This window comes from Triturus cristatus, chromosome 11 (genome assembly GCF_964204655.1).
Source record: "Triturus cristatus chromosome 11, aTriCri1.1, whole genome shotgun sequence".
NCBI classification, from domain to species: Eukaryota; Metazoa; Chordata; class Amphibia; order Caudata; family Salamandridae; genus Triturus; species Triturus cristatus.
Window position 1 is genome coordinate 1,036,073,658 of NC_140594.1, and position 15,246 is coordinate 1,036,088,903.

General features: G+C 48.1%; 1 protein-coding gene across 8 annotated transcripts in view; it reads right to left on the reverse strand.

The window, feature by feature from the left end:
* ATP13A3 (ATPase 13A3) overlaps nt 1–15,246 on the reverse strand; it is a 478,336-nt gene that overhangs the window by 98,468 nt on the left and 364,622 nt on the right. For all 8 annotated transcript variants that reach the window (XM_085635250.1, XM_085635252.1, XM_085635253.1 and 5 more), the window contains one exon: nt 13,994–14,171. In XM_085635250.1, the coding sequence (XP_085491376.1) occupies nt 13,994–14,171 (178 nt within the window). The remainder of the gene's footprint in view (nt 1–13,993; nt 14,172–15,246) is intronic.

A 15,246-nucleotide genomic window follows, 5' to 3' on the forward strand; every position in this document is an offset into this window, starting at 1 on the left:
TTTTGAGTTTTTTTATGCTTTCTTGTGCCTCGGTTTTGATGGCACACTTCCTAGTTTGGAGTGTTGACAGCCAATTAGCATACAGCTTGTCATCGGGAGGGTGCGCGGATCCTGTGCGCCCATAGATATATATATGATTTTACTTTTGATTTTCTCAGCAACTACTTAACGGATTTACACCATTTATCTAAAAGGCACGACTCTGAACCAAGGGCTACCTTTTTGCCAAATTTGGTGTAATTCCGTTCAGCAGTTCGGGCTGTAGCTGCGACTAAAGGTTCCTATGGAAAATTGCATGGGGAAAACACGTTGTGGGACGCCCCCTTTTTTCTCGGCCCCCACTTGACGAATCACCCCGAGACTTACTGGATAGAAGCGGACCGGGGCGCCCCACCAGTTTTGAAACTTTCGCGAAGATTCGTCAACCGGAGCCAAAGGTATTGGGAATAGAATGTTGTGAATTTCTTATGGAAAATAGGTCCTAACTATAACTACCTACTGGCGACTGCCCCCGGCCAGCCAGATTCACTTCTACTGCAAGCTGCGGGCGGAAAACTCTCACGGCTGCGATTGAGTCCAGTCCTGAAGTGCTTGAAGGTAGGAGCATTGGTGGGATTTGCCGGTGAAGGAGTGTGCGGGGCACGGCGGATAGGACTATTAAGTCTGTCTCTCCGTTGGTGCTAGTTATTATTTTTCTGAAATTTGCAGTGTGCAATAGCCGCCGACGCTGCGAGGAGGCGGCGGTCGAAATGTTCGATGACTCACCAGTCACCGAAGAACTCTTAACGCTAATACAAACTTGACCAAAATCAAATCTGGTGATTCTGAACTTAAAGATGTATTTAAGCAATTGGAAAAGGCAATGCGGTCAGAACAATCAAAATGGTGGGAACACAAGTCCCTCTCTCGTTATTTGGAGGTGGGTAGGATTCCACGCGGCCTCCGCATTATGCTGGCCCCCAGCTATGAGAATCTGGACTCAAATTAGTTATCAGAATGGGCAGAATGCAATCTGGATTCCTCATGCCGCCTATTAAGAATTCTGGTGAAATATGCGTAGAGTGATAGGGCCGCTTTACAAATTAAAATCAACAACCTGAATGAGCGAATAGCTAAACTGGGTGAACCGGAGCTGGTGAAAAAATACCGGGAAGATATGCATGTCAGATTAACTAAGGAGGAAGACATCATAAAGAAACGCAAAGTGTTTACATTTTAAAGGGACAAACTAGATTATCAGAATGGACAGGTATTTACATTTGCAAAAAAATATGATTCCTTAACCTTTTCTGTGCCCATGACGAGATAGTCTCGTCATGGAGCACGGTTGCGCTGTGCCCATGACGAGACTATCTCGTCATGAACCCCACCCACTAATACAACGCCCGGCACAGGAGGGGGAAAGGGCGTGGCACTGAAGGGGTTAAAGAAAGCCAAAATAACAACACAGGCACAGCCTGCTAGCTCAAGTGTGAGAGACTTAGTACAATTATCTACCTCTTTGTCAGATCTGAGTTCAGCGCCGGGCAGTGAGTCTTAAAATGAACAGGCTACTACAAAGCCCCGGTTGGGGTTTATGAAATTCTCGCTGGCCCAGTAGGTAGATTGTTTGCGCCAAGAGCGCAGACAAACCCTAAGGCCACTATTGCTGACTGAGTGCTGCATGGGGAAGGCAATAATGTTCAGGGAAAAGACGCAGTATTTAAATGGAAAGTCCCGGTTTGAAAAGATGTTTTCAGGTTTCCTCGAGTCCCCTAACCGTTCCAGCCCCTGGTGCAGACTGTTGTCGGGCCGCAAGTCGAAAATACAGTGATTTCGACTCCATGTGGAATCACAAGCTGTGCCTGGCAGCAGTCCCTGGCTTTGTCTGCAGTCGAGGCGGGCAGGAGTTAATTCAACATCTTGGAAGAGAAAAGAAAGCAGGCTGCTGTCGCTGGTGCCAGCATTAATCCCGCCACTTGAAAGAACGGGCCCTCTTGAGTACCACTGGCAAGCACTCATAGTAGATCCAAAAGAAAATACCTCCTCCGTGAAGAAAGGGTAAGAGGCCACTTCGGGGATGATAGCCTTCCTCAGAAGCTGCTGCTACCAGGTAAATAACTCCTCCCTCGTCTTTAAGTGTCCTGCATGACCGCCATTGGAGGGAGTATTCCGACCCCAGGTCACATGGTTGCTTTCTCACTGCAGTACAACAGACTAAAGTACCCAGAAAGCACTATTGCTGACTGAGTGCTGCATGGGGAAGGCAATAATATTCAGGGAAAAGACGCGGTATTTAAATATTTATATGTATACACACATGTACACACATATATAGGCTCAGATTTCACTCGTACAAAACCATAGAAATTCCGCAGTTATAGTTACAAGAGTTAACTATAACTTACCCCCCGCAATGTACTGCTTATGACCTCACCTATTACATCGCCCCTCTTTTTTTTTTTTTTTTTTTTTAAATACAGCCCTGGGGAGGTAGAGTTCCCCAGGCTCTACGTGCCACCCGCCATAGGTTTGTATAGCCCTGGATTTTTACGAATTTAGAAAAAAAACATATAATGCTTTTTTGCCCTGGCGGGGTCCCTCTGGAACCCCAGGTCCAAGGCTAGGGGGTTAGACCCCTTTTCTGCATTTTATTTTGGGACTCAGCTGAAGCAGAGTCCCAAGATGGCTGCCAACACTTTCTTGTTGAAGTGTTGGTAGCCAAATCAGAGCTCTGCAGATCAATGCACAAGGCTCAACAGTTGTAGATATGCAAATTTGGAAAACTACTGAACGGATTTACCCCAAATAACTGAAAGAGTGCGAGAAGTGGAAGGATGCGCTTGATATTTATATATATATATATATATATATACATATATATTCACTTGAACTCCATAGGCATGCGCAGACTTTAACCAACAACGAAGCACAGACCACAAGGTAAACCAGCAAGGTTTTATTCTTTAGTCCCCTCGACCTTTACAGCCATGACGCGTTTCAGCCCGGAAGGGCCTTGATCACATGACACGCTCTGTCAGGTGATTGGTTATTTTATAGCTTTTTTTTGCTCTTTTTTTATATGCTGTGTTTTCAACAAAACTTTATAAAGTGCTTAACAATAAAGTGCTAGTGCCTGAGTAAATAATTGATTTTAGCAGGAAAAACAATTTAGTGTCTAAAACAAATGTTAAAACACATTGTAATTAGCTAAAATTGTTTACATTACGAGCAAATTAAATAAATAAATAATTCAACTTTGTTAAAATGACGTTTTTTTCTCTAGTCAAATAACATTGTTGTGGCTTGCAATTAGAGTATTGTCTGCATAAATGCACAAAAAATGACTGGCTATTTGTATTGTTCATGGCGAAGTAAAATTACAGTATAAATACTAAAAACTTCAAACCAACAATTCTAAAAGCCATTTCAGTAAAATTGCAAAGTCCATCTATTCAGAAACAAAATATTACATGTTAATTTGCTAATAGAATTTTCCTGTCTTAAAATACATTAACAAAGTGCAAGTGCCAACTACTCTAAAAAAAATCACCAATTCTAATGTACGTGAAGGTGATAAAAATATCTAAAATACCTATAAAAAAACCTAAAAACAACCTATAATATCACCCCTATGTGCAAAATAGTACCTTAATAGAATTTTTAACAGTGTAGGCGGCGGACACGTTATCTAGTTGAATGCCATATAATGATTGTTGTTATGCATAAATGTCATTAATCTAATATCCTATAGATTAATATCTGATGAGATAATCATGGCAAAAGTTATGCTAATTAAAGGAATGTATGGAGCTCCTCAGTTGCATTAAGACCTCTCTGATTTTTTTTTTTAATAAATATTTTTATTGAATATTTCAAACACAAGGCAACGTACATTAGCATTTAGACCAGCAGTATAACAACCAATCAGGTGTGCAGCAAGGTTCTAGAAGCAGCTTCAGAAGGCATTGGTACATTTGTGGCATCTGATAGCACTAGAGCCCTCAGTCTTCAAACAATCCATAACGCTAAACCGTCTAGTGTTGGTCACTTAATTCGGAGTCTGAGGTGGCCCACGGGGGTTCACATATGTTTCCTCTATACACATTCCACCCTCCCCATATCTGGGTCCATTTTTTGGGGCAGCCTCTGTGAATGTATACTGTTTTTTCAACAATCATTACGGAGTCCATATCTTGGGACCATTGGGCGAGGGTAGGCGTCTGTCTAGAACCCCATCCCTGGGCTATATTACGCTTCGCCAACATGAGACCCAATGTTACCCAGAGTCGCGCCACTCTGCTAAGGTCTGTAGGCTCCCAGACGTTGAGGAGACATCTCCTCGGTTCCGGCAGCGTTGAAACTTTGGACACCTGGGAGAGTGTGCGTAGTATTGCCTTGCAGTATAGGGCTATTGCAGGGCATTCCCAGAGGATGTGGAAAAATGTACCTTCCATACCACATTGCCTGAGACATAGCGGGGATTCAGCCCGTTTAAGTTTGAATAAGAGTGTGTGGGTGTAGTACGTGCGGTGTAAAATTTTTAGTTGAACCAGCCGCAGTCTGGACGATACTCCCACCTCCCTAGGGGAGGAAAGCGCTGCCTGCCAGTCCGTCTCGTCAAATTCCCCCAGTTCTGTCTCCCATCTAGCCTTAAGGGCCGAAAATGGGTCTGGTTGGTTGTTTATCATCTTCCGGTATGTCAGGGACGTCGCTCTTTTAGTCAGATGTTCCGTGAGGAGTCGGTCTTCCAATGGGGACGATTCCGCAAGCCGGGCCCCAGGTGGGACCGCCGCCCGGAGCGCGTGTCGGATTTGTAGGTATCTGATCCGTTCTGTGTCAGCCAGGTCGAAGTCCGCTTGTAATTGGGCAAATGTGACCAGTTCCCCTTTTTTCCAGAGGTCGCCGACCGTAGAGATGCCGATCAAATCCCATTGTTGGAACCCCTTAGTGGTGCGCAGCACCCCCAACTGTTTCGCTTCCCACAAAGGCGTGGCCTGGGTTATCTTCCCGGCCCAGCCAAGAGCCCTCTGCGCTGCAAACCATATCTGGAGGATATGTGCCGTGGGTCCCGTGGGGCAGCGGCCTCTCGTGTGGTTGTAGAGCGCTCCCAGGACCCCCCCGGCCCCTAGCAGCTGTCGATCCATACGGTACGCCGGATCATCCCCAGGCACATGAAGCCACTGATTTATTACCATAAGCTGAGATGCCCAATAGTACAACTTTATGTCAGGGAGGGCGATACCGCCGTCGTACCAACCTCTGGTCAGCTTATGAAACGCTATACGCGGCGCCTTATCTTCCCATAGTAGGCTGGTCACCTCCGCGTTTATGGCGGTGAAGTATGTAGGCGCAACCGGGAAGGGCGTGTTTTGAAGTAAGTAGAGAAATCTAGGGAGAGCCATCATTTTGAAGAGGGCGGCCCGTCCCAGTAGTGTCAGGGGTAGAGAACGCCAGTGCTTGACGTCGCTGCGAAACCTATTCAGGGGCTTCGCCAGATTTTCGGCAACAAATTTCTCCCTGTCCGCGGTCACATAGATTCCTAAGTATTTGAACCCGTCCTCCACCACCCGAACCTCACACCCCCCTCGGGAGCCGAGGCGGGGAGCCTCGAAGCATGTACACATTAGACTTCTCCCAGTTTATCTTATAGCCGGACACCCTCCCGTACGACGCCCAGATGTCCAGGAGGCAAGTAATCAAGCGCGCCGGCGAGGCTAGGTACAGCAGGACGTCATCAGCATACAAGGAGATACGGTCCTCCCATCCCATAGTCCACTTCAGGCCCCGGATCACCGGGTCCTGCCGCACCCAGGCCGCGAGCGGCTCCGGCGCCAGAGCAAATAGGAGCGGGGAAAGGGGGCAGCCCTGTCGCGTCCCCCGTCCCAACGGAAAGGGGTCCGAGATATGCCCATTTACTACCACCTGTGCCAGCAGCTCAGTATACAGAAGCTGGATCCAGGCGCACATCTTGGGGCCAAAGCCCACGTGACGAAAAACGGCAAAGAGGAAGGGCCACTCCACCCGGTCGAACGCCATCCGAGCGTCCAGCGAGAGGATGGCCGCGTCCTCCTCTATCGATGAGCGGCGGGCGAGGACCCCGTGCAGCCGCCGTATATTCAGGGCAGTATTGCGGTTAGGCATAAACCCAGACTGGTCCGGGTGTATCAAGGCCGCAAGGTGGGGCTGCAGCCTTGTCGCCAACACCTTTGCCAGAATCTTAGCCTCGGCGTTAAGCAAAGAGATTGGGCGATAGGAGGCGCAGTCGTGCGCTGGTTTGTTAGGCTTGGGGATGGCCACTATGGTAGCTGTCTGTATACATGGCCAAAAGGTGCGGGACGATGTGAGTGGCATTTTTCTTATAGAATTCCACCGGAATTCCATTTGGTCCCAGCGCCTTCCCGGCGCGGAGGGCTGCTATGGCAAGCGTGAGCTCGTCCGTAGTCAGGTCTGCCTCTAGGGCCGCCACCCCTGACTGGGCCAACGTCGGCATTGCGATGTCCTTAGGAAGGCCAGATTGTCCACAACAGTGGGCGAGGCCTCCGGTGTGTAAATCTTTTTGTAGAGGGCCGCTAGGGCCTCCGCGATTTGTCGCGGCTCAGACGTGAAATCTCCCGAGTCCAGCCGGATCCGCGCCACCCACCGCGCCGCACGCTCCCCCTTCTCGAGCCAGGCCATTAGTCTACCTGCCTTATCCCCTAGTTCATAAATCATATGCTGCGTTGTAACCTGTCTAGCTCGTGCCGCCTCCCACAGATAGGACTTATATTCCTGCTGCGCCATGAGTACTCTGTGTGTGGTGTCGTCATCTGTATGCGTGGCATGGTCGGCCTCTGCCTCAGTCACCCCCTGTTCAAGCTGGAGTACCACTAGTCGTTGGGTTTTCTTGTGGTCGGCTACCATCGAAATCGCCTGTCCGCGGAGGACTGTTTTGTACGCCTCCCACAACGTCGTCGGACTTGTCACCGAGCCGTTGTTTTCAGTGAAATACTGTTTGGTTGTCCCCTGAAGGGCTTTACTAATTTTAGGAACTTTGAGATAGCCTGGGTGAATTGTGAATACCCTTCGTCTTTGCGGGGCGAAGGTTGCAAACGCAATGAGTACTGGAGAATGGTCCGAAATGCCCCTGGGCAAGTGTGAGACTTTCGTCACTCCCCTCAATCCTGTGGTTGGTGCAAAAATGTAGTCTATGCGAGAGAGAGTGTTGTGGGCCCCCGAGTGAAATGTGTATTGTCTCTCCTCCGGACAGCACGTTCTCCAGGTATCTATGAGGCCGAGTGCCTCCGTAAATTCACGCAATGTGGGAGTGGCGCTACCGTGATCCCTGGAGGATGACCTATCCTGCGACGGATCCATAGTGGCATTGAAGTCACCTCCCATGATTAACTCCCCTTGTGGTAACGCCAGCAGGAACTCACCCAGTGCCCGAAAAGTATCCGGGTGGAGTGTCGGTGGGATGTATACTGACACTAAGTTATACAGTTTCCCTTCCTATTGGCAGGTCAATGCCGCAAGGCGACCCTGGTCCTCTCTACGGGAGTCAACAATGATCAGGGAAAAGCGCTTATTAACTAGTATGCCCACCCCGCGGGAGCCTGACGTAAATTCAGAGTGTACCGCCATTTTAAATCCCCATCTGTCCAGTGCTCTCGTAGTCGTGCCTACCAGATGCGTTTCCTGCAAGAGTGCCACCGCTGGTCCCCTACGCTTGAGATATTGTAGGACCAGCCCCCTTTTAATTCTATCTCCCAATCCATTCACGTTCCAGGACAATATGCTGAACAAGGGGGTGGAGTGTTGCGCCTTTCCCTCAGTTGAGCTAGCGGTGGCCTCCAAGGTGGATTTACACGTTTCCCCGGTCATGTAGAGTAGTTAAAATTGGGCGATCCTGTACACCCCTCCCTCGGTCTATGACAGGTCTATCTTGTAGAAACCGCCAATGTGTAGTTGCAAAACTTAGAACATAATACAAACCAACTTCCCCGTGGTAACCCCGTCCCCCCACCCCCCTCCCTGCCTCCCTGCCCAGCGGATTTAAAACTACCCGCCACCCCAACTTAGCAGAGTGCTTAGATCCCATAACTTGGTACTTGCGTATGGGGGAGGAGCTGCTCGCTTTCCTTCGCCCGCTCCCTGCACCATGTGTCCGTATATGCGAAAAACCAGTTATTAAGGGCCACAAAGTTCAAAAAACACATCACCCCTACAGTGTCCGGGCCTCCTGTGACCGCCGGGGCCCACTCGGCACCTCACGCCGCCCTGCCATCCGAAGTCCGGTCGCTCCCTCTCTGCTTCAGTCCCGCAGCGTGCAGTCTCCACCTCCCGAACCAGTTTCTTCCAGAGTCTCGGGGGATACAGAATGGCTTCGCCGAGCCCGCCCCGCGTGGCCCGAATCTCTCGCCGGGCGCCATCCCTCCAACCACTCCGTGGCCTCCTTCGGTGTGGAGAAGAACCAAGTGCGTCCCTCAGCTTCCACCCGTAGTTTTGCCGGATAGAGCATCGCGTACTTGAGTTCACGGGCGCGCAACTCCTTCTTGACCCCCAGGAAGTCGCGGCGTTGCTTCATCACCGCTGTGGTGTAGTCCGGATAGAGGGTAACCGTGCAATTGTCTACTTTCAACGGGGGGGCGGTACGTGCCGCCTGCAGGATTGCGTCTCTGTCCCGGAAGTTGAAAATGCGGGCCAGGATCGGGCCTCGGCCGTCCTCCAGGCACCCGATGCGCTCTTTCCACTGAGAAAAAGTTCGACAGCCCACGTGGCTGTAGCTGGTCCGTGATAAGTTTTTCAACGAAGAGGTCCAATGCCGGCCCCCGTTCGCTCTCCAGCACCCCCACGAGGCGTACATTGTTCCGTCTGGACCTGCCTTCCTGGTCATCAAGCTTGACCATCAGCTGCTGTTGGACCAGTTCCAGCGTCCGTATCCTTTTCTTACTCTCTGCCGCTTCGCTTGTAAGGGTCGCCGTGGTCGATTCAACCTCTGACAGTCTTGTGTTTATTTTAGCGACGTCAGCTCTCAGCAACGTTACGTCTGTGGAGATCGTGCCTATTGAGACCTGCATCTGGGTCAGCGTGGCCATGACGTCCCCCAGGGTGATCTCCTTAGGTTTGTCGGGGGGGGAGCCAGCCCGATCCTTCTGGAACACATATTTCTCAAGCTTGGCCTGCGCTCCCCCCCGGTGTCCCTTGCCTCCCATAGTGGCCAATGCGGGTGGACTCCGCTCCCCGCAGTCCAGGTCCACAGGAGGAGAAATGAAGCGGTAATCCGGCGGGCGCCGCCGCCTGCCACGGGAAAACCTACGTGTGGCCTGCCTGTTGCACCGGGGGCACGCCGCTGTCTCCAGGTAAGCAAGACCCTCCGCAGGTCTCTCGCCACGCTCTGGTCCGATGCCAGGACCCGCGCTGCCAACTCTGCTCCGAGGATGCCCCCAGGGGCAGTCGTACATTTGTCAATCAGAGCTCACCAGAGGGCCTCAACGAGGCTCCAGGGGAAGTCCGGGCCACCCCCCCCCCCTCCCCAAGATCTCCACTGATGGGGCGGCTCCTCCTCACACGTGTGGCGGCCCTCAGCGCACTACGGCGCTGCCGTCTGCCACCGCTTCCGTTCCCAGGATCACGCCGCCATTGCCCCTCCTCCGATCCCGAAGCGGCACAAATCAATGCTGGGGCCTCCGTGAAGGGAAGCGCAGGGTCCGCCGGGCGACAGGGCAAGCCCGGCTCCAGAGCACTTTACCTCGCGCCCGGGGTCTCGTGTCCGGCGATAGGGCTTCGACACTGTGAAGTACCGGCTGCGCCCCTCCAGGCGCGCCAGGGCAGGCCGGCCGCCACCCGAGGCCCCGGCGCCGCTCTCGTATGCAGGCCAAGCACCTGTAGTTAGGCGGCTCTCCGCCCCTACGGTCTCCGTCGGGCATCTGTCGCTCTCATCCGGTGCCTCAGGCACTCAGGGGATGGCGCTGCTCATTTTTCGCCGGTTCCAGCCAGGATGGATGTCAGGATGGGTGCGGGATCGGGCGTTCGGCTCCGGAGCCGCACTAGGTTGCGGCCATCTTAGTCGGCTGCAAGCCACGCCCCCCCTCTCGGATTTTTTTAAATCTAAATTCAGAATGTATTGAGTTTCCAAGCGTCTCAATTCTTTTTGCCTGTTTCTCCCTCTTTTGTTGTAAGGGATTGAGTCAATTAAAAAGTAGGTAAGGCCTATTGGATCAGCGCTATGTGTCTCATTGAAGTGTCTGGCCACTGGATATAGCTGATCACTGTTCTTGATTGCTCTTATGTGCTGCAGTATCCGCTTGTGGGCTTGCAAGATGGTACTGCCAATGTATTTCAGACCACAAGGGCACTGCAACACATATATCACATATTCAGATTTACAATTGAGGGCTTTCGTAATTGGTTTTTCTTCTTCACAGAAAGGTGTTGTGAAGAATGTACGGTTTAGGCCATGTTTGCAAGCCTTGCAAACCTTACATTTGAAGAAACCCTTTCTTTGGGCTAGCCAAGTATTAGAGTTAGTACTGGCAGGATCATTTTGGACTAAAATATCCTTCATAGATGAGGCCCTACTGTATGTGATAACTGGCTTTTTTGTCAGAGTTTGACCAATAACAGGGTCACTTAAGACCAGTGGCCAATTTTTAGTAATCAATTTTCTGATTTCTTTTTCATGTTTGCTAAATTGGATGATGAATCTAAATGTAGCCTCTTGTTGTGTCATCCCATGTTTAGCGTGAGGTTCAAGCTGCGATTCCCTGGACTTGCTTCTACTTTTAACAATGGCTTTGTCTAGACATTTAGTCGTGTAGCCCCTAACCAGCTCCTTACTTCTCAGTAAATTAGGGCCAGCACTCACGTTCGGTTACTTCTGCTTTGGATTAATTTGCGAGATAAATTCAACAACAAACGCGTTTCGGCGTCAGCCTTCGTCAATGTCGACGGGCGCCGTTACCATGGCAACTTAAATCACATGTCAAATTCATTACAACAAACAAAGGACTCTTGCTCCACTGTGAGCGCCATCTTTGAACATGTTATTCACATGTCAATATATATACATTGAATAGATAATTCATTAGCTTAAATTACCTCTTGGGTTGATGCACCATATGTATCATTCCTTCGCCACAGTTTGTTTAGGATCTGTATTTCAATCCTGATAGTTATGGCGCATGGCATTTCGGTATCAATTGATCCCATCATTATTATACTCTGAATGAGTTGATATTCGTCCTGCGCATTCTATTAGATGTCATATTGCCCTGTATGGGCTTTATGTATTTGTGTGTATACTTTCGATACGTTACGTGCATCCCAAGGCTTCCTATGCCTATTGTAATTCACTCTATAAGAAGTCCAAGTCATTTTATGTTTGTTACCTGTATTCATACAATGGTCTTATCCGCTTATCGGATGAAGGTTACAATTATCAGATATTAGATATTCCTGTTTATCATAGGTGGACTGCAAGTTCTTCCCCACTGTTGAGGCCTCCTGGGTATTTCGTCTGAAGGTCGATAATATAACGAGATTCTAATCTCCTCAGACACTTCTCCCTATCGCCCCCTCTAATACTCTTTGGGACGTGATCTCAACAGAAATATTATAATAGAGATCTATTACTGTCATGTTTTCTTGCAAAGTGGCGTGCGACTGGATAGTTCGTGTCTCTACTAGTTATTGCCCTCTGATGTTCCAGAATCCGCATCTTCACAGGATTAATGGTACTCCCAATATATCGTAAACTGCATGGACATACCAAACAATAATCCACATATGGGGTACTACAGGTCATAAACTTCATAATACGCCTTTCTCTCTCATCATTCCATATTTTGTATGTCGTGACTCGTTTGCTTGTGGCACATGCTCTGCACTTGCCACAAGGAAAAGAGCCATGAAGGTTCCGTAGACCTGTTTCTGATCTGCTTGTTTCTAAATGACTCTCCACCAATTGATCTTTTAGAGATCTAGCTCTTTTGAAGCTTATACTAGGTTCCATAGGTAAGTCCTTACCTATGATGATATCCGATTTAAGAATTCTCCAATTGCTTCGTAAAATATTTTTAATTTCCCGTGCAGCATTGGAGTAGGTGGTGATCATTCGAAATTTATTCTCAGTATTAGTTCCATCTATCTGGGGACTCTCCTGACTCAAAAGTTCAATCCTGTTCTGCTGTGCTACCTTAACTTCTGCTGTCTTCAAGATATCATTGGGATATCCCCTCGCTCTAAAGCGTTGGAGGCTCTCTCCTGCTGCTTTTTTATAGTCTTCTTCCCTTGAGCTATTCCGTTTGATTCGAAGTAGTTCCCCATAGGGGATACTACGGATCAAACTTGCAGAGTGGCTACTCTTCTTATGTAGTACAGAGTTCCCAGCTGTTCTCTTTCTGTAGAGCGCAGTGTGTATCACATTGTTCTCTACAAATACTCGCAAATCTAGAAATGACACTTCTGTGGTGCTCATTTCTCCTGTGAACTGAAGATTTAATTCATTAATGTTTAACGAGGAAATATACTGTCCAGCTGATTCCATAGACCCTCAGTTCTCAGCAGGGAAAATGAAATTAAAAAGTGAACGAAGGGGTCAGGGTAGAGGTACCATGACCCCGTGGGACTAAAGGAGGGGTCTGTGAGTATCCCACATGGGCAAGATATTGTCCAAAAACCTTTTTGTTTTTTACCACACTAGGAGATGTGGATCCCCACTGATTTGGGTCGATCCTCTGATCCAGACCTCCAATAAAAAAAAATTAAAAAACACTCTCACTCACAGATTAACACACCCACTCACACACCCATGCAGCCATTCACATACCCACTCACTCTCAAAACTACGCACGCTCCCACACAGCTTTCAGACAACCACCCACAGACCCTCAAAACCACTCAAACACCCACTCACAGACCCACACTTCTTACATACACCCACTTACACACACAGCCATTCACACGGCCACTTACACACACACACACACATAGCCACTCACAGGCCCACAAAACTACACACACACCCTCACAGCTACTCGCACATCTACTCACACACCCACCATACCCTCACACACCCACTTACGTACCCACCAAACATACACACACACACCCTTACAAACCCACACAACCACCACACACCCAGGTTGCAGGGACAGTATAGTTAGGAAACAGAAATAAAAAACTATAGAAATTCATGGGGAAAAAAACAAAGGTTACAGGAACATTATAGTTAGGTTCAGATTTTACACACACAAAACTATAGAAATTCAGTAATCACAGTTCTAGTTATTTCAAGTTACTATAATTCTTCGTGCCCTAAAGTAACTATAACTCACACCCTCGCCGTGCACTGCTAATTACCCCACTCATGACATCTTCTATGACATCATTGATAATACCACTACAACATTTGCAGTGAAATTACTGATGACAAAACTGTGCACGGCGGGGGCAGGCGTGCTGCTGAATTTGTATGATTTTGTGAGTGTAAAATCTGAAATATATATAATTCTGGAGAGTGCTACAAATATTTAACTGCAGAGCATTTGGCTCTTCTTGCTTTATCTTCTACAGGCTAAGGTTTCCCAAGTTTGGACTTGAAGGGTATGGTAACATCAGTCTTAGATTAGGTTTGTTGCATAGTGGATGGAATAATGGCTGGGAGTGAACAACAGTACAAGGGATAGAGTACATGAGTAATTTAATATTCGGCAGAAATCAAAATGCAATAGCAGCAGGCTGTGCTCCGGGGCAATGCGATAAATTGCTTGGATTGAAAATTCTGACCAACATTCTACTTATGTCACACATCAGAAGAATTAAGGAGCAAGTCAGATGTTTGCAGAAAACTGATATTTAACCTTTCCTGGTATGTCTGTAAATGCAGATGCTGGAGAAAAATGTAAATAAATAGGAATTAGTAAAGAAATAAAGAACTTTGGAGACCCATCTTCTGCAGGACCTTTGTCATTTCCAATATTCACATTAAATGCAATATAGTTATTTAGAGATTTATTTTCATAAAGGTACATACTCAGAATTCGGAGTCCACTTTTCATACCACGGTTGTTCTTTAACCCAAAAGAAAGCTAACGTTTGGAAGGCAATACAGATAAGAATTTGAGAAAGAACTGAAAAGAGAAGAGGACCAGAAATGAGGCCAGATGGGGGCTTTTGTGCAACAAGTTCTTTCCAGGCAGGATTTAAACTCACTGTAAAAAAAGAAAAAAAAATCAATAAGAACACCATTATTTGACATCATCTATTTTTGGAATCATTGCATTTGTGTCATAAAGAAACGAGTTACCTTCGGGAACACCTAGTCTGGTAGAGAGCCCATCTAGCCGCAGATTCCTCACCTCACAATATTACCCAGGTGTTAGACTGGATCTGTAAAATCTAGAGCAGCACCTCTGCGAGCTGGTAGGTGTTATCAATCAGTTCCACACAGGAAGTGACGTACCTATATAGGCTCCACCCCAGAGCGCTGACATCAGTTGATTTCTGTGAACATTTTCGTGCTAGGGCACTGAGCCATGTCAGAAGGCTGATGGATCAGTGGGCAGAAACTATAGACCTACATAGAGTTGAAAGTCTGGTTCGTAGAAACTGAGAATTTGGCAAGGAGAGTCAGTAAGAAATTAGAGCCTTGAAAGTTTATACTGGATAATGTGTTACCAAAGTAACTTGTTAATCTGATCGAGACTTCTAGCTGCAAATTCCTTACTGTAGAATAGATATCAAAGCAATACCTCTCCAGAGGCGGGTCTGCAAACTGTCTCAGACCAAACAGTCCTGGACGACTGAAAAGGCCAAGTGCCTGGCACGACAGACCTGACTGCCAAGGCAGTAGTATTAGGTAAACATATGCAGTGATGCCCATGTAGAAGCCTGAAATGTCTAGGACAGGGACTGAGTGAGTTAGTGCAGTGGTCACCGCCTTGGATCTGGTGGAATAAACCCGCAATGGAGGTTGGTTATTGGCCGGTGCACAGCAGATCTTAATGTAGAGCACAATCCCACAGGGCATGGTGTATTTCTGCACTGCTATCCCCTTCTTCGTTCTGGAGAACTTAAAGAGCGGTTTGCCCACCTGGTGTTCTCTGGTGCGAATGATGTAGAATGACAATGCTCACCCTTCTTCCTTGGAGGGGTGAGGCGGAGTGAAGAAGGCAGACAGCTTGATGCTTTGGCTGATGTGGAAAGGTGTCACCACTTTTGGCAGAAAAGAGGCATGCGTGCAGAGGACCAGTTTGTCTTGGAAGAAGCTGGCATATGGAAGGTGAA